At 35.9% G+C, this 19,241-nt stretch overlaps 1 protein-coding gene across 1 annotated transcript in view; it reads right to left on the reverse strand.

Moving 5' to 3' along the window:
- LOC142982972 (cell adhesion molecule Dscam1-like) overlaps window positions 1-19,241 on the reverse strand; it is a 60,176-nt gene that overhangs the window by 10,496 nt on the left and 30,439 nt on the right. Inside the window, exons 3-21 of the mRNA XM_076129727.1 lie at window positions 11,830-11,915; window positions 11,456-11,547; window positions 10,396-10,547; window positions 9,952-10,042; window positions 9,222-9,600; window positions 8,468-8,603; window positions 7,839-7,958; window positions 7,291-7,467; window positions 6,724-6,868; window positions 6,316-6,464; window positions 5,555-5,726; window positions 4,684-4,823; window positions 3,722-3,871; window positions 3,440-3,524; window positions 3,173-3,255; window positions 2,692-2,826; window positions 2,197-2,349; window positions 1,716-1,845; window positions 978-1,141 (exon numbers count right to left, since the gene is read on the reverse strand). Of these exons, the coding sequence (XP_075985842.1) occupies window positions 978-1,141; window positions 1,716-1,845; window positions 2,197-2,349; window positions 2,692-2,826; window positions 3,173-3,255; window positions 3,440-3,524; window positions 3,722-3,871; window positions 4,684-4,823; window positions 5,555-5,726; window positions 6,316-6,464; window positions 6,724-6,868; window positions 7,291-7,467; window positions 7,839-7,958; window positions 8,468-8,603; window positions 9,222-9,600; window positions 9,952-10,042; window positions 10,396-10,547; window positions 11,456-11,547; window positions 11,830-11,915 (2,739 nt within the window). The remainder of the gene's footprint in view (window positions 1-977; window positions 1,142-1,715; window positions 1,846-2,196; window positions 2,350-2,691; window positions 2,827-3,172; window positions 3,256-3,439; window positions 3,525-3,721; window positions 3,872-4,683; window positions 4,824-5,554; window positions 5,727-6,315; window positions 6,465-6,723; window positions 6,869-7,290; window positions 7,468-7,838; window positions 7,959-8,467; window positions 8,604-9,221; window positions 9,601-9,951; window positions 10,043-10,395; window positions 10,548-11,455; window positions 11,548-11,829; window positions 11,916-19,241) is intronic.

Genomic DNA, 19,241 nt, shown 5'->3' on the forward strand with positions numbered 1-19,241 from the left:
TATGAAATTTTATAGTTAATACACTAAACCATAGAACACTACTGTAAAATGCAAGATGCCTATACATATTATTTCCCTTTATACATAAAAGGTAAACCTATTCGTAACATTTAAATTAATAAGACGGTCTAAATATAGTAATTTAAGAGGATATCCTCCTCTTGAACGATAATATTTTGAACGTATACGCGCGTATGACGTCATTGATGACGTATGGTATACGCAAAAGGCTTATCTTGAATAAAATTTAGGTAGAATGTATGGTTTTTGTTCATTCAGTTTGCAACAAATCATGCCTACTGAATTTCACGGCACGCGTAAGTTAAGTTAAGGTATGAATTGAACGATCGGAAGGGAAGTTTGTAAGGATCGTAGCAAGTGGCGTTCTTTAGTCTCTGCTTACCTCTATGGGAAAAAGGCGTGATTGATATTATATGTGTATTTATTTATTTATTTATTTATTTACAGGTAACTCAACAGGTATAGTATACATAAAAATTGCAAACAGACAATAAAAAGATCGAAACTTATATAAAATACTTATATGAAATACTTATATAATATAGTGTATGTTTGTATGAAAGGTCGGATAGCAATTACTTAGCTAAGTTTCACGGCACGCGAGATTCTGTCTTAATCAAACAAAAGTCTAGATTTTTTAAAGGGTCAACAAAATTATTCAATATAATTACGCCTGTTATATCCGAAGAAGTAAGTAGAGACTTACTTCATTAACCTGGATTCAGCCATTACCAACTATAGTCGAATGTCATAAAACCTATGGCCTTAAACCTATGGAACCTATGGAGAATAATGATATAAAAATAATACAACACCAAAAGCACTTTGCCCGACTCGAGAATCGAACCCAAGGCCTCACGGTCAGTAGTCGTACACTACCACCGAGAAAAAGACAATACAAGCAAAAAATACAGAAGAAAAAATCTATCAACAAGAAACAATTCTTCTTTCCTCACCTCTATGAGTAGGAGTATGTGACACTCTTCTAGTAGCACTGCCTTCTCCCGCGCTGGTACTAGCAGTTACCCAGGCTTCATAAGTCCTCCCAGAAACCAGGTCTTTGACCTCGGCTGTAGTCCGACCTTCAGAGTCCACGCGGTACGTCTGTGGTGGACCATTGCTGTGGTAATTGGAATGCTGTATTTGTTGGAGTTGCTTAGAATTTAGCAGGAAAAGAGCTAATGCATGGTTTCTGAGGTACATTTAGTGGAATTTTATCTTTTCACTCTGTTATCTTTATTGCCCGGTTTCTGAGGTACATTAAGCGGTAGTTTATCTTTTCAAACTGTTTTTTATATGCGTTTAAACGCAATTGAAAACATAAATCGGGTGATTTCAATTTATGATCCTATGGCTAATTTCTCTTTTCTGAGTGTGTCGATAGGATTGCATAAAATCTTCAGTCCTGGGATTTTTATAAAATTTCGTTGCATGAATGAGCTCGGAGACTGAGTAGCATTGCTGGATCATCATAGTAAACTAAATAATTATAAACAAATTATGAATAGCAGCTTTCAAGCAATCAAAATAAATCTGGTAGTTACAGTTATTACTTATCTAAGGCTATTGTTGAATTTGTATCAAAATAATTTGAGAGAATTGTATCAGTTTGCAGTTTTGATTTCTGTCTACCTTCAAATTATAGTAGGCTTACGATATAACTATTATGTGTTATATTATTTTTAAGAACTAACCTGGATGTAGGCTTCACATACACAGTGTAATGGAGTAGTTCTCCATTTGGATGTACTGGTCTCTTCCAACTAATAAGCAGGGATGATGACGTCAGGACAAGGACTTTGATGTCTGCAGGTGGACCAGGTACTGGAAACATATTTTATAGTCACATAAGTTGCGCATGGAGTGATTTTCGAAGAGTCAGGTTGTTAAGAAAGTGCGCGTAACGCCATATTTATACTTTCTAGTAATACTAATAAAGTCGACAATAAAAGTCTTCAGGTCAGCGCTGGTGGATTTTGCACCGTATCAAATTTATATTTAATCATTTGCACGTTTAGTTTTCGTAACAAATAAAACCCCTAATAAATACCTCATCGGAGAGACAACGAAATTGGAGAAAGACATTCAAAATTTCACAAAACTAACCTATTTGTCGGTTTTTAAGCTTTTGTACAAAGTAATTGACATGTTTTTTTCTTAACCTTAAATACTCACCGTCTTGTAACGTGGCACATACAATAGGATATGAGTAGGGTCCAGCGCCGAAGTTAGAGAAACCAGCCACTTTAACTGTGTAGTTCGTGAATTTTAGTAATCCTTGGAGGTACAGCTCCGTGTGGAGTGATGTTTGGTTTTGCCATGCTGCTTCTGAAAAAAACAGATAGACAAAGATGTATTTCTTTCACTAATCAAGGAAAACTGCTGATTAGTTTACACAAATTCTGATTTGTTTTGTTTTATTGGTATTGGTTAGTATCTATACCAGTTTAAAATATCTGTCTTTCAGTTTTCCATGTTCATGTAATATATTTTCTGTTTGGTAATACTCTTTATTGCGTTAATCTCCTGGTAATAGAATGGTAAGGCAAACGAGTAGAGTTTTAACGTTTTTTTTTTTAAATAAGCTCAGATATAATACGTATAAGATGTATTTGTTTCGCTGGATTTTTTACAAACAACGAACAAGAATACATCAATCACAGTACGTACCATCAGTAGCATATAACACGGTATATCCGACCAGCGAGCTGCCTTGTCCAGGCATGCCTATCGGCTGCCACCCGACTCTTAACGACGTTGAGGACACAGCTGTACATTCTACTGATGAAGGCGCTTGTTCAGGAGCTGCGGAGAACAACTCATGAAAAATTATCTAATAATAATTATTGAAATCACAATTTTTTTTAAAGTACACAATTTATTATTTTATGTGATTGTAATGGGAGATAATATGCCTTTTCAAATTTGAGTTTCACGGCAGAATAAAGTCAAATCTTGAACTTTATTGTACAGTGTATTTTGTAACTTTTAAATGTATGTATACGAAACAAATAGATTAATTATTATTTATGGAAAGGGAATCGATCAGTCGAAACAATACCAGACTTCAATCAAACAAAACTAATTAGTGAAGGGAACGCATCTGTGAAAGGAATATTACTTTAATTTCGAAATTATTAGTCTAACATACCTCCTTCTCTTGTGTCCTGAAAGACAGGTAACGAAAATGGTCCCGAACCAGCATTCGTGAACGCCGACACAGAAACAGAATATCTGAAATACATATGTGAAACAATATTTTCATTGATTCTATTCATACAGCTCAAAACCATTAACAAACGACTACTAGATGTGCTTCCCAATGCGGTACTTATGCCATAATACTTTATGTACAACATAGGTATTTAAGTGAATGATAATAATTAGCTATTATTTTTGATACGTAGTGCTTCTTTACCTAGTATTCTTCATAAGGCCGCTCAATAACGTCTCCTGTTTGCCAGATAACTGGGAAACCTTCACCGTCCTTGTATCAGCTTCATCTGAAACTGAAACACATTGAATCATTTTATAAGAAAATGAAAATTCATCATATTTTGATATTACAAAGCCATCTCAAATATAAAAACAACAACTTTTCATCAAGACTTAGTACTAAGCGAAATTAGTTCCATAGTTATTCAACAGATGTCGCTGTACTCACTAGTTCAATAACTAAATTCTAGATGGCGTTACTTACTGCTTCCAACGTTTTGGGCCGTGGCTTTCAGATGGTAGCCAATAATGACCCCATTGTGTGTGTCTTTTAAAGGAGGAGACCAGGTAATGTATAGTTCTCCAGGATTCTCTGTCTGTTCCACTTGTACGTTGATAGGAGCTGATGATGGAGCTGCAAGGAAATAAATAGAGTTTGTTTGTTTGGTTGAACGCGCTAATCTAAGGAACTACTGGTGCGAAATTATTTTACTGTTGGATAGCTTATTAATTGAGGAAGATTATAGGCTATATAACATTACGCTACGACCACTAGCAGCGGAGAATATACCAAAAAACGGGGAAAATTATGACCCATTCCCTATTATGTGATGCAAGCGAAGTTGCGCATGTCAGCCAGTAGAAAATAAAGGTTAAGAAACATGAAGTGATGTTACGTCACGATATTAAACAGTTTTATTGCATGAATCACCATGAGAATTTGTTTTCAAGAAATATGTTGCTCATCAAAAGCAATCGAAACAGGTATCCTTTGGGGTTTTCCCAAAATAAAAAAAGCTATATTTAAACGAGTTTTGAGAATTGGAATCCTTGTTCACATTCGTTGTTAATTTATTTAAATTTTATGTCTGATATGTCTTTGATTAATAATAATTTCTTTGTCAGATTGAGCTTAATAGGTTTCCCATCAACATCGTCACGGCTTTTGTAGACAGAAATATATGAAATACATATTTACGTTACACCATGCCTCGTTTCAGGGATCAAAATATCTTTAATTATAAGTATACGTTACCAAACTGCGGGCTACTGAGGATGAAATTGAACCTGTAATCTTGCGCTAAATAACCTCGGAATTCAAAGACCATAAACTCTAAAACACAATTTTAACAACAACTTGAACATTAAATATCCAAAACGGCACATCACCCATTACAAGTACTTAACACATATGACATTTTCAAAATAGCACACATTTGTACATACCTTCCTCATGTGTTGTAAAATGTACAGGCGCGGTGTACAAACTAACTCCGACCTGGTTTCCTGTGGCCACTCTCACGGCGTAAGCTGTTGATGGCCGAAGGTTCTGTAGTTCCACCGTCTGGCGAAGATCTTGGTCTTTTCTGGAAACGAGTTTTATCAGTATCGTTAGATTTGTATGAGTAAGCAGGTCCGTTTTTGTTTGAGGAGGAAAAATGTATTGATGCGTATTTTTGTGTCGAATCAGGCGTTAATTATGGGACTTTAATAGTTATTCAGAGATTTTTGCTCGTTAAAGTAAAAGCTACTTTTACTTTAAAAGTAAATATTTTATAGACAAGACCTGAAAATATAATTTAAGGAATAATTTGATCACAAAAATGTTTATTTTAGCAATCATACCTAAAATTCTAGGTCCATTCGATAAAGAACTTATCTCATACTGTTTGGTATTCATATCAAATTCTATGCCTTCTTTTTTGTATTAGAGTACTGCATTATTTACACCTACTACAATTTATAGTAATTGGTATTTACTGCCTAAACAAAAAAAAAACATTCATCGTAGTTTAGTGGTCAACCTAGTGTCAAAGATGTTCAAGCCGCCCGAAAGCCCTTGACATGGCTTAACGACTTTTTTCTAATTGAAAACCACCTGGTCTGACTTTTACCGTGTCTTCTGAAGCACGGAGACGCACAGTTCTAATACCACTATGCGGCCACCCATCTATGGAACAACACCGCGCCAAGGTTTGCTTAACGCACTGATACCGGCCGGTGAGCGCAACTGGATATGGGCGCCTCAAGCCTCACTTTTTAAAAGAACCTTTCATTGCCCCCGTCAAGATACAATCAGTATACTCTTCATACTCACCTACTAACATTCATAGAAGTAGCATGTTCCCACACAGCATCATTGTAATGTAAATGTGAATACTGCAACGTGTAATGTCTGGCATGAGCTCGGAGAGTATCTCGCCAGGAGACTAATGCTGTACGGGATCTGACTGTCTCTATGCGAAGGTCTGAAGGTGGAGTAGGTGGTTCTGAAAAGGAAATAGAATAGGAATGTATGAGAGGCACTTAATGATAGTTTTGATGATGATAATAATAAGCTAGCTAATTTTTGAAGTACAGCAGTGAGCACGGTAGAAAGGCTGAAATAATTTTAATACGATAAAATGTAGGCTATTTCAAAGTGACTTGTGTGTCTGGCTTAATATTTTCTCAGTGTTTCAAACGACTGACAGTTTTAATGACTGTCAGATGACTTCAAAATACTATTGAGGGAAAGGTTACGGGTTTATAAGACCTCAAATTTGTATAATTACATCTTAAACGCCTGTCCACAACACCGACCCAACATTTTGTGTATACGTCAATACCAGGAAAATATTTGCAGTTATTTAACAGGCACTTCTTGTGATCCTAACGATTTAAAACTCTCGACTAAACTCGAACTTGTACACATAATATTATAATGTAACGGGTCTTAAACTTGATTGAAAAGTAAAGGTTACTTTATATTATTATGTTGAGCCGACGTTTCGATCGATTTTCAATTGCGTTTAAGACCCGTTACATTATAATAAACTTGTAGTTTTTATATCCTTAATGCTTTCAGAACCCACTTACCTAATATCGTAAGGTGTACATTAAAACTTGCAGCTCCATAAGGATTGCTGGCTCTACACTGATAAACCCCTGCATCTCCCGTCTCCGAGTACTGAAGACTGATAGAGCTCACCACTCCCAGTGCTGTTTTACTTTCAGATATTTTGGCTCTGGAAAGAAAATAGTGTCATTTAAAATGATCAAAAGTGATCCGAATGTTGGCAATTACTGGCACATAAAAAACGTATTGCTATATAATGTGATAATGCTGCCAACATCTGGGAACGTTTAGTATATTCCCAGCTGTCCCCTCGAACACTGTATTTCCTTTTTCTTCCTACTTGTATTCCCGGTAGACTGCGATGCGGAGTTTTATGGCGCATTTTTTAAAATTATATTCTGTATCATAAATTAATATTTTCATCTCACCTTTGATTAGTAAAATCCAGCATACTTCCATCATGTGTCCACGTCACTCTGATTGGATCGTCTCCTAGCGGCCTACATTCCAATGTGACGGGGTGTCCTAGTCGTGACGTTACATTTGATGATGATGCCTCGAAGTGCACTGGTTCTGGAAGATAAAAGAAAAAAAAAATAGATTGTAACTTCATATGGTTTTACGAAAGCAGATTTGAAACTAAGCTTTATAAATCCACTATAGAGCAATTTTTGGTCGTACAACTAGATGATAGTCGGTAATGACTTCAGAATTGACGAGAATATGATTGTGCTTACTGAACGTCTCTTAGGCTGTTTTAGTCAAAATAGAAATGAAACGATTGCTGGAGCTCTGGTAGTCTTGCACTATTAAATAAGTTTAGAAATTATTTTTAATAATTTCTGCGTATAGTTTTATATCTTTCAAAACCGGCATAGCCATCAGTGAGTTAAAGAAGAACCTTGAGATCTTAGTTATTGGCTTTCTCTGATATTTACATGCTGCATAAAGCTCGAAGCTATGTTACTTACAAACCCTTTCACTTCAATACTCACTATTAACACTCATCCACACAGTCTTGCTCAGCGGCTGCCCCACTCCGTTCTCAACGTTGCAGGAGTACAAGCCTTCATCAGTGAGAGACACCTCCTCAATAACCAGGGTGCCGTTAGGAAGGCTCAATATTCCACCACCAGCTAGCTCTAGGACGGGTTGCCATGTGCCGAGGAGAGCTGGGGAAATAATAATATTTTACTATACTTTCTGGCAGTATAAAATTGATTGGATTTCTTTTTCTTCTCGCAGTTGGATAAAATTTGGTGATTGTTCAGAAAAAATGGTTATCACCACTAAACGTACGTACCATTTAACTTTATGCGTCTGAAGATCAAAATATAGCAACCAGTCGACAAATACGGCAGACAGAAATAAAATCAGACAGGATTAAGAATAAGAAATAAGAATCTGGCTGGCGTTGTTACGCTTGCCTACTTGTTTTTTCTTTATCTTATGCTCGTTGCTATGATTCAAACCCACATAATTTTGTGGCGCGTATTTCTTTTTAGCTATCATAATAATATTAACCATGTGCTTGTTCTCTTACCATCTTTCTTCATCCAATGTACTTGTGGTTGAGGATATCCACTCGCACTACACGACACTGTTCCTCTTCTACCTAGCAGTAGCGATGAGTTACTGGGTTCTTCTAACCATTTTGGAGCAACTAGAACAGAATATATATTATTTTGTAGAATAGAACCTGTGAATAAGGATATCGAAGTATTTTTATTGCAAACATGCTATTTTTATATGGCAGGCGATCGCAGATGTTTATTTGAATTATTTTCCTTGTAGCACATAATTGGTAAATTGAGCTAGATCTATATATTTTTTTAAGTTATATGGTCTTAATGTTAGGTCGGGGAAAAGTTATATGGTCTTTGCATTATAGTATGTATGAACTTGTAGTAAAATCTCTTTGACTTCAAGAATCACAAATGAGTGCACGGTTCATTAGGTTTCTTTCAGTTAGCTCGTGAGGTACCCAAATATCGAACTTTTTTGTGCAGAGAAAAGATTTTATTACAAATTCATACATACTATAATGCAAAAAAAAAAATCCCCGACCTAATATTATATGTTTAATAAACGCACAAAGAAGATACTATAGCCACCTTATAAATGATAAAAGCATACTTTTAGACTTATGAAAATCAGGGAAATAGAGTTTACCTTTGATATACAGTTCAGTAGATCGATTCACTTTAGTGACGTGGTTTGACGCAACGCATGTGTAAGTGCCACAATGTTCTAATGAAACCTTCTTGATTACTAAGGCACTGAAAAGTTCTGAGTTCCTTTCTACAACCTGAAACATAAATGAATATTATTACAAATTGTATAAAGTAATTGTCTTTTACATTGCTGTTGTATTAACAAAGTTCGACTATGTATAATTGTTATTAGGATTGATTTGACTGCTCTATCGTATTCCATAGTTATTCCAATCATATTGAGATAATCGCTTGAGTACATACTACAAAATTGTTAAATCTTCTTTACTTCATGTTTAAAACTAGGATTACTCAGTCGAGGCGCCCATAGCCAGTTGCGCTCACCGGTCGGTAAACGATCTGTGGGTGAAGCAATCATTGGCGCGGTTATTCCAGAGATTGGTGACCGCATTCTGGTATTTGAACTGGACGTCTCCGTGCTTCGGAGGGCACGTTAAAAGTCGGTCCCGGTTGTTGTCTACTAAGATAACAGTCGTTAAGCCACGTCAAAGGCCTCTCGGGCGGCTTGAACAACTTTGACACTAGGTTGACCACTAACCATACGATAAGAAGAAGACTCAGTGCTCGAGCACCAGCCCAGCGAGTCAGCCTCAAGATCTAAAGACTTATTCATTGTCACATTCCAAGCGGTTACTTGCGCAGAAATCAAAATTAAATCATGCAGCGAATTTAATGTTCAAATCTATACTCACTTTTAAACCACTAGGAATCCTTTTCCCATCCTTCAACCACTCAAAATGTATCGGCAAATCCCCAGTTCGGACATTACAATAGATATTTACAATCTGTCCCTCCTGAAGATTACTTCCAAGCAGTAGATCATCTAGAACAGGTGCTTCTATAACCTGGATTTCAAAGGCACGTCTAGCCATTTCTCCAGAAGGACTAGTCACTATACAAGTGTAAACAGCTCCATTTGATTCCTTGGATATTTCTGGGATGGATAAAATTCCGTTTATGTTGACGCTGGGAGCGTTGCGTCTGGTTTTCCGTTTCTGGTTGCGTTTGTACCGGGATTGGAAGATTGCGTTTGATGTTAACAGCTTGCCTTTGTATTCCCAGTCGATTTTGCTGGAAGAAATTAAGAAAGATTTGGAAATTTTTGTACATACATATATAATATTACGTCTGTTACGTTTGAAAGTTTATGTAGGGTTAGCAATGTTAGCCCCGTGTAAAAGGGTGCGAGCTTATTGTCATTTACCGGATACCGCATCAAACTCCGGGCTATTACTGAACATATTTTTTTAAAACTAGAAAATACGAAAGACCCGGTAATCAAACCCGAGAATTCATAAGCAGCAGACGGAGCAGCGTTTGTTATAATTTGGTACTAAGTATTTGTTCTACAAAGCAATGGCCTGGAAGTTCTTGTCAGCTCTTTTCACTGTCACAGTTAATGTAATAATAAAGATTTGTTACCTGATCGGATATCCGTAGAAAGGACACCTTAAGTTGACTGATTCTCCGCTTTGCACCTTCACTGGTGGTAGCGCTCGTATGTACGGTGGACCTGTAATGAAAAAAGAAGGTTATTTTTTACACATTTGGGCGTAATATTACTTGGTACATAATAATATATCCTGTCGTTTGAGGTTAATTTAAAATGAAGACAAACACAAAAAACAAATCAATATTTTGTGCTATCGCTCGAGAAGCACTGCACTGAAAACTCAAAACCAATAAATAAAAAAATGCTTCATAGAAGGTTAATTTAATTCGTATATTGTACGTTACACATCCAAGCATCTGTTAAGTTAAGCATTTGAATGCTTAACTCATTATTTCACAAGAACCATATTATAATGCAATGGTAAAAATAACATTCACTGTGGTAAATAAGATAGGTATTCCACTAGAACTTACCATAAACATCCAATCTATTCTCATGTACGGCTATATGATCCCCTTCTCTCGCTGTGCAAGAATACAGTCCACCATCTTCCACTCTTACCCTGGTGATGTTTAGTTGTGTGACCACTGCGTTATCTGATGTCATCACTTGACCTAATGCGTATCTGTAATGTTATAAAGAGTGGAGTTAAAAAAACGGCCAAGTGCGAGTCGTACTCCGGTTCTGTATCATCATCTATAATAGAAAATTAATATTGAGCTCAGATCAGCTTTTTAGCTATCATAGTTTATGAGATACAGCCTGTAGACAGACTGACAGACTGACGGACCCGGTCAAAAATAACTTATGCCCGGTTTTTTAACGCTATTGAATAGATAAACTACCGCTAAATGTACTCAGAAATCGTGGATTAAAATGTAAATGCGGGTTCAGATCTTTGAATTAAATCCTGTCTTAAAGAGTCTTTCTTTTTTTTTGGCTATTAGAACATGTTAATATTGATTCAAATACACATATACATTTTTGTGGATTGCTTTGAGTCGAAAACGTCGGCTGTAAGGAAGGTGAATTGTTAAACCATTCGGTTATCATTAAATTGTCTAAAAACATACTAACCAACAAATTACATTGTGAAGATTTTCTTTTCATAATGAACGAAAATAATTTCTCGGCGTGTAAGGTTAAATGTCAAAATAAATATTTATCGGCCCTTAGGGAGAGCTAAACATTTATGCCAGTGTGCCATTTAAGTCCCTAAATTTTATTGTGAAATAATGGCAAATGTATAGAAAAGATTCCTGATATAACATCACCTACACTAATATTATAAATGTGTAAGTCTGTCTGTGGTTCTACCTGTTTATATAGTATTGATTTACTGGTAAACCACTATGAAATTAATTTATTCATTAATTTAATATTAAAGTAGTCAAAATATAAATGAGTTCCTTTTTTTACCATTGTTTTCTATGACACTTTAGTTGATCAATATAATTTAACAAATTGGTTTTATTAATTATACTCATAGTCATTGAAACAGTTATTGTGCCTAAGCATTAGTTTCTTATTTACCTCGGGTCAGTATTACTGGATACAACGATGCCATCTCTTTCCCATACGAACTGTGGTGGTCTGTCCCCCGTCGCTGCGCACTGCATGCTAATCTGAGGAAAGAAAAAACTCTTTTCAAAGACCTTCCGTTACAAATTATGCAATTAATTCTCAAAATATATTCGTCTGCTTTAACATGTCGCTTCAAAATCAAAATCTAGCATAACTATTTTTTTTTAATTCATTTTTTTTCTTTTTTACACCACTTGTAAAGGTTCCTTTCACTATTTCGTCTGTGGAGAGAATATTATCCAAAGATAATATACATATGCTTGAGGTTTATAATGAGTTATAATACCTCCTACCTACCTTTTTTCTATAAATAATCAACTTACATCACCACCAGGCGTAACTGTTCTTTCAGTGAAGTGCTGAGTTATGACTACCCTGATGTCTGAAAGTCTTTTTCTTCGGTCCAGACCTGAAACAAAATAAATAAAATATTAAATTTTTAACTACTAATATACTTTACTCTTCAAAAATCCGTCTTAACATTAGTAGGACATTAATTTATTAGAATGTGTCTTTGGCCCGTAAATTTGTAAAAAGAACTCTCAAACGAATTAGTTCCGCAGTTAAACATAATTAGAGCGTAAAGTGAAAAAAATACACCTAACATCATTCGCTTTAAACTTTTTTAGCATTATTTCGTAACAACAGCACTACCAATTTCAAAAGTAGCAGTTGAAACTGCTAACTAAACAACCATTTTAATTTTCATCACCAATTTCCTAGCAATATCACTTAAAAATGCACTAAAACGTCTAGTGTCTACTTAAACACATAATATTAAACGATGCTAGGGTAAATACACCAATTATCGTCCGAAGGGCCAGAGAGGAGCGGTATTAATAGCCATTTAGTGTCAGTAAGTGCCTGATTTACATGAATTTGTGCCTCAGTGTCGTACGATCGTTGATATACGTTGCTAGGCAACGGTGCCAATATGGCGATATTCAGAATTGGCCGTAAAAGCGTTGATTAAAGCGAGGAAACTGTGTGTACACTTGCGGTGAGAATAATGACCGAGAATTGGATGAAATTTAAATGTAATTTGTTGGTGAGCGCTTTCGATCTCGTTATAATTGTTGTCGATTGAATGAAATGATAAAATAAAGATAGTAATGATTTCCTACAAATTGAAATTAAAAATTAAACTGATGGACCAGGTCATGAAAATGCTAGCAGGTGAATACTTTTAAGATAAAAAAAAAACAGTTTCGAGGCATTTATTTTAAGGAAAATGGAAAATAAATTGTGATATTAATTACTCCCGTGTCCTACTTTTTTCTATTATTTCGATTTGTTTCATATTTTTTAGGTTTCTTAAGTAGCAGGTATTGCCATTTCAGGATATGTTTGAGACATCTCACTCTCCCATTTGTATTTAACGACGACGATTTTACTATAGTTGAAGAAATTCTCATGAATGCTCTAGTCTGGAGGTGAATATTTTGTCCCCAAGTGTAAATACAGAGACACGATTAATTGGTAGCAAATGCGTCTTCTGCTAATCAATCAGAGAGATTTGAGTTGACTGCAGTAGAGGCGATAATTACATACATGTTAGCTTATAGCTAGGTACAGATTTAGATGCTAGGACGAATTTAATTAAGAAACTACCGTAAATTGGGGCGGATGAATGTTTATGAAAGTATAGTAACTAGTATTAGAGTTTAAAAGCAATTGAATAACGTACTCCGTAATATAGTTAATAGTGTATAAGACAACTGATAACGTGGTCTCGAGTTTGATTTCCGGGTCGGGCAAGGTGCTAATCATCTATTCAAATTTGTTTAGAGAATTCTTAATAGTAGTAGTGGTCGGTATACTCGAAGGTGAAGGTTTATATAATAAACCCACGTTTCGTTATTAACAAAATTAGTCCCATGTAATAGGGGACGAGCCAATTGCTATATACCGGGCACGTTACTAAACTCCTATTTTTTAATTTAAATCATGACCATCGACTGCCTACGTGGCACAATGGTTTAAGTCGCCACACTTCGCCTACGCCTACCATTGCGTCGGGAGGTCGTGGGTTCGATTTCCACACGGAACAATTATTTGTGCGATTCACAAACAATTGTTTCGGGTCTGGTTGTGCTTTGTGTCCGTGGTTTGTGTGTTTGTAAAGCCCCCGCGACACAAGAGCAATTTTAAGTGCGGAAGTTGTCAAAAATCAAGTCAATCAATCAAATCAATTGTCCATAACGTCAAACACACAATATGTCATCAACATAAGTACTAAATATCAGAAACATTCACCAATTAAGATCCCATTAGATAGTAGCCTGCGTCAAAGGAGCGCTCTCCGATTGTTGTCTCACTAGGTATAGTTGTGTTGAAATGAACACTTAGTGGCAATTGACTGGGGTTAGGTGACGAATAGATAGAGTACGTAATAGTTAATTAACACTACACATTACTCATCATTAGCTATTAGCCCTTCTTCCAAACTATGTTTGAGTCGGCTTCCAGTCTCACCGGATGCAGCTGAATATCAGTATTTTACATGGAGCAACTGCCTATCTGACCTCCACAACCCAGTTACTTGGGTTATAACACCACCCTTCGGTAAGACTGATTGTCAGACTTTCAATCTTCTGACTACTGATAAAGACTGTCAAAGATCTTCGTAAATGACAGCCGGGACCCACAATTTAACTTGCCTTCCGAAACCCGGAGGAACTTGATACGTATAAGATTGTCGATACCCATCCAGCTCAACCTCGGTAAGCGTAGCTAAACCTTAGAGATCGAACCGCGCGGCTGTTGTTAACTAAGCCAAGAGCTTCTCCTCACATTCATATTATTATATTACTGCATATTTTTTACTATTTTGCTTTAAGGGACAACTCCCGCACTAATTGCTCTTGTCGCGGGAACAAACATACAAACAACGGACACAAAGTACAACCAGACCCGAAAACTGTTTATGGATATGAATATAGTGTGGGAATCGAACCCACTAGATTAATTTTCTATTTAAAATATTATTGGCAATGTTGATTACACATTTTAGATGTCTCTTTTTTGTTATTTATAATAATAATATAAATGACGAAAGAAAATTACCCCAATAATGTTCCACTGTTGGGCAAGGGTCTCCTCCCGGAATGAGAGAGGTGTTAGGCCTTTAGCCCACCACGCTGGCTAAGTACGTATTGGGGACTTTTCATACCTTTAAGAACAAACAACGTACACAAAGCACAATTATTTGTACGATCCACAAATAATTTACAATAATTTGTGCGATCCACAGATAATTGTTCCGTGTGAGAATCGAACCCACGATCTCCACGGAGGCAGTCAATAATAAAACTGGCTGCTAATATTGCATTTATTTCTCATAAGAACCCTAAAAGCTTTCACATGTAAATACGTCCATCACATCCTCAATATTAATCCTCATTTATATACTAGGAATGAACATACTACACGAAGCTATACATATTTGATGGTTCCGTCCATTTGAGCGACAGACCGCAAACTTCAATTACACTATATGATTGCCCACACTGTACGGGTATTGATCGTGTGATTGGTCGTTTCAGTTTGGATAAACGTTTGATCTTTTTATGGCGATATTGGAGTTTTTTATATGTTAAGATATTAGTTAATTAATAGCTTCACTAGTCTGGAAGCTGGGAAAAATAAAAATTTACTTCGAATCCCACCCGGGACAAATCTTTGTGTGATGAACACGAGTATTTGTGCTAAGCCTGGTTGTGAATTATCTATATAAGTATGTATTTAGAAGTATATAAGTATGTTTATCAGTTATTTGGTTACCATAGTACAAGCTCTGCTTAGTTTGGCCTCTATAGCGTGGTCGATAGTGTATCCGCGTGCGGATTGCGATCTCATGTTCGATTTCCGGGCAAAAGTCCTACTCTTTATCAATTTAGTTTAGAATATTTCTTAATATAAGGCCGGAGTTTGCTAATATGCCGGTTAAATGGCAATAGACTCGCATTCTTACATGGGACTAACATTGTAGATGGTGAAACGTGGGTGTATTTCCTACCCCTCTGTATACACCTTAGGATATAGCGGCGTGATATTTACCCCTTTGATCGCCACTGGTTCTGATTTGAAGTGTATAGCCGACCGTGGCGGTCAAAGGGTTAAAATATTGTAACTTATGTACTTTTGCTGCCATAAGCTAAAGTTTTATAATAAGTATACAAGCTCATAGTTAGAGATCTGGGTCAAAAGTCTTAATTGGTTTACCTAAAATTGGTTAATAGATCAACTTTGACTTCAACTCTGGACTTCCTCGTCAATAATAACATTCTGCCACTATAGGCCACATATACAAAACAAAAAACAATGATCTATGGTTACAAAGCAAAATAAAGTTTTACCTTTTAACATTTCTAGGAATGTTGTTAATTGGATTCTACGTTGTACAAATGCAGATGAATTTTCAGTTTCCAACGAAACTGCAATCAGATACAGGCAATTAAAATGTACAGGACTGGTATAAAAGAGAGAAATAGGAATACACGAACACTATTTATGACAGCTAGTAGTGTAAGAGAGAAAATTGTCAAAAACAGTGAGTTAGTTAGATAAAGCGAAGACTCAAAATATTATAGACTAGAAGCCGCCCGCGACTTCGTCCGTGTGAAAACCCGTGTCAATCCCGATCCCTCGGGAACTCTGGGATAAAAAGTAAGCCTATGTGTTATTCTGCGTCTTCAGCTACCTGTATACCAAATTTCATCGTAATCGGTGCAGTAGTATTTGCGTGAGAGTAACAAACATCCATACATACATACGTACACACTCACAAACTTTCGCATTTATAATATTAGTAGGATATATACATAGAGAAGATAAGGTCACATATCAGACAGATTGTAACCTTCTCTTAGCCAGTCGATAAAAAAATGTGAATGAAGCAGCATTGGACAATATATAGGTGACTGATCGCATAAAGGTATTCGTGCTGAGTGTCTCCATGCTTTGGAGGGTACGTAAAAAGTCGGTCCAGGTTGTTGTCAATTAAGAAAAGTGATCACAGGGCCACGCTACAACTATGTTGTGACGACGCTCCGCTAAAACATTTGACGCTTGTCTATGAACCTTGCAATGCTGCGCGACGTCGTTTTGGCGATGCGTCGCCGTAACGCAGTATTGTGGTAGCGCCTAAACGCCTTTGGGCGGTTTGAACAACTTTGACACTAGGTTGACCGCTAACCAGCCATAAAAATAAACAAATAAATTCGTACAGTGAATGAATAAATTATGTGCACCGAGCTTAAAGTAGATGAAAAGCAGCGCAAAGAATAGCCTGAATAACAACACATCCAACAAAAAGAGTTCTACGAAAACACCTCTTTGCAAATACGATAATACGATCAATCGGCTTTCCCATAGCACCCCTTAGCGAAAACAGTGTGAATAACATAAGCATCGCTGAATAGGGTACTATGAATCATTACGTAACAAAACAAACATGAATCTGCCCCGAAACAACAAAAGGCGTTCCAATAAAATTGGCTGTTGTTACACCGTAGCGTAACGGTGAGCTTGTTGCAAAAATTTTATCAATTTGTCCAATTATATTTGTGTTTCAAAAGATTTTAGTTGCACTTACTAGCCATCCAAATGGTGAGGAAACTATAGCCTGCTAGTCCGTTTATATTAGAGCATACCTCATGGTAGTGCTAAACTAATCTGTGTTTATACAGTTGTTATTTATTATTAATCGTAACAACATTTCCGTAAATTTTGATGTAATAACAAATATGATCTCATAATCATTATCAGCCTAGTCTTTCTTCCAACTCTGTTGGAGTCGGTTTCCATTCTCACCGGTTGCAGCTGTTTACCAGTATTATACATGGAGCGACTGCCTATCGGACCTCTACAACCCAGTCACCTGGGCTATAACACGATACCCTCTGTATCACTAGTTGCCAGATAATGAAACCTTTGACTACTGGTATCGAAACAAGATCTTTAGACCAGACTAGTCTTTTCAAGGGTAAATTATCAGGTCTTTGAAAGGGCAATTAATAAGTATTGATATAACTATTCTAAGTACAGAACAAAGTTCGTTTACTTGATAACGACGACTGAAACTTAAGCCAATAACATACATCAAAATTCCCCGTATTTCATACAACTTTGCTCAATTATATCAGAGAAACTAATTTGGTTTGTTTGTTGGCAAGTTTATCAAATCTGTTATTTTGTGTTTCGCTGTTGGTAGTAATGTGCGTCTGTTGAAAGAATACTAGGTTTATTGCTAGATTTATTGAGGTAATTAGTTTAGAAAATGAACTGTTAAGTTTCTATAGTCGTAGCTGACATTCAAAATTCATTTCAATCCTTAATTTTTGTGAAATAATAGTTAATAGCAATGACAGGAATCTGTTTTAATAACAACAAACAACTGAAACTGACCTGTCCTCTGAAGCACATTAACTAAAATACCACTAAACGGCTATTTGTGCAATACCCGTGCTTAAACGTGCTCAAGTAAGTTTCGACTGTAGAAGTCACTTTGTACCAAATTATAGAATAATAATTAATTATTATTTTTCTCTACTGATTTCAGTGAGACGACACCCATCTGGAAATTTTACTTAGCCGTGTTACGCGTATTTTGATCATGTAACCTTTTCTGGCAAATATTCCATCACGAGCTTTAACCTTTATCCTCAAATACCAAAAATAAATACACAATTAAATATTTACGATACGGTGTAACCCACAGCCACTCACAATCGGTGACGCGAAGTAAAGCCCACTCCACACGGCCGGTGTCACGGCCAGATTATTTATTGCCATTATTTATCTACGTAACGCCAACTCAAATGTCTGAATTGAGTGCTACGCGCGCGTGTAACCGGCCTAACTTTATATGTGTGGAACAGGGCTGGCGAATACTTTTTTTGTAGAGGTTTCGTTAACGTTTTGATAGTACAGTTTTAGAAAATGAAGGTCAAGATTTTAGGTTTTTTGTTTTAAAGTCTTAAAATTTAATTTATAAAATATGAAAGGATTCTTTTTCGAATAACTTTCAAGTTACTCTATTGATTGTGAAGTTGTAGTGGTATAAAGTTTTGTACCATATTTACTGTTTGATTAAAGTATTTGCGTTTTATTTTTAACAAAGTTTAAAGCTATTGAAAAATACAATCATCGTTATGAATCACTGGTCACATTATAAGAGTTGATAAAAGTAGAAACATACTTTAATTTTATTATACTTATTACTTGTAGTTAACTTAAACGAATTGTTCCGAAATAATTACGTAATTTCATGAACTACACTAAATCATAGTAGAAAAGAATTTCATGTTAATAGTTATAAATGTCCTAATGGAATATATATAAGTAAATCACTGTGTGATAATTGACAAAAAATACACAAAAAGTAGTCATATTTAGTTTTACACCTCTCTTTTATTTCAGTTACCTTTCAGGTATAAATTCCGTGTTTTATTCTAGGTAGTCTCAATAGAAATATGATTGAAATAGTTCTACAATTTACTGTTATAGCCAAGGTAAGGTACTGAAAGTGCGACCGCTGTGGGTAATGGCTATATGGATTTTCTAAAAACATCTGTTTTTTACAGATATGTATGTCTCGGACCAATTTTTATATGTATAAAATAGATAAATTATAATGTAGACTCTAGTATTATCTCTGTATTTAGTCAATATAGACAACTCGAAAATTACAACTCCCGCACTAAGAATTGCTCTTGTGTCGCGAGGACTTTTA

Source organism: Anticarsia gemmatalis, chromosome 23, assembly GCF_050436995.1.
Source record: "Anticarsia gemmatalis isolate Benzon Research Colony breed Stoneville strain chromosome 23, ilAntGemm2 primary, whole genome shotgun sequence".
Classification (NCBI taxonomy): domain Eukaryota; kingdom Metazoa; phylum Arthropoda; class Insecta; order Lepidoptera; family Erebidae; genus Anticarsia; species Anticarsia gemmatalis.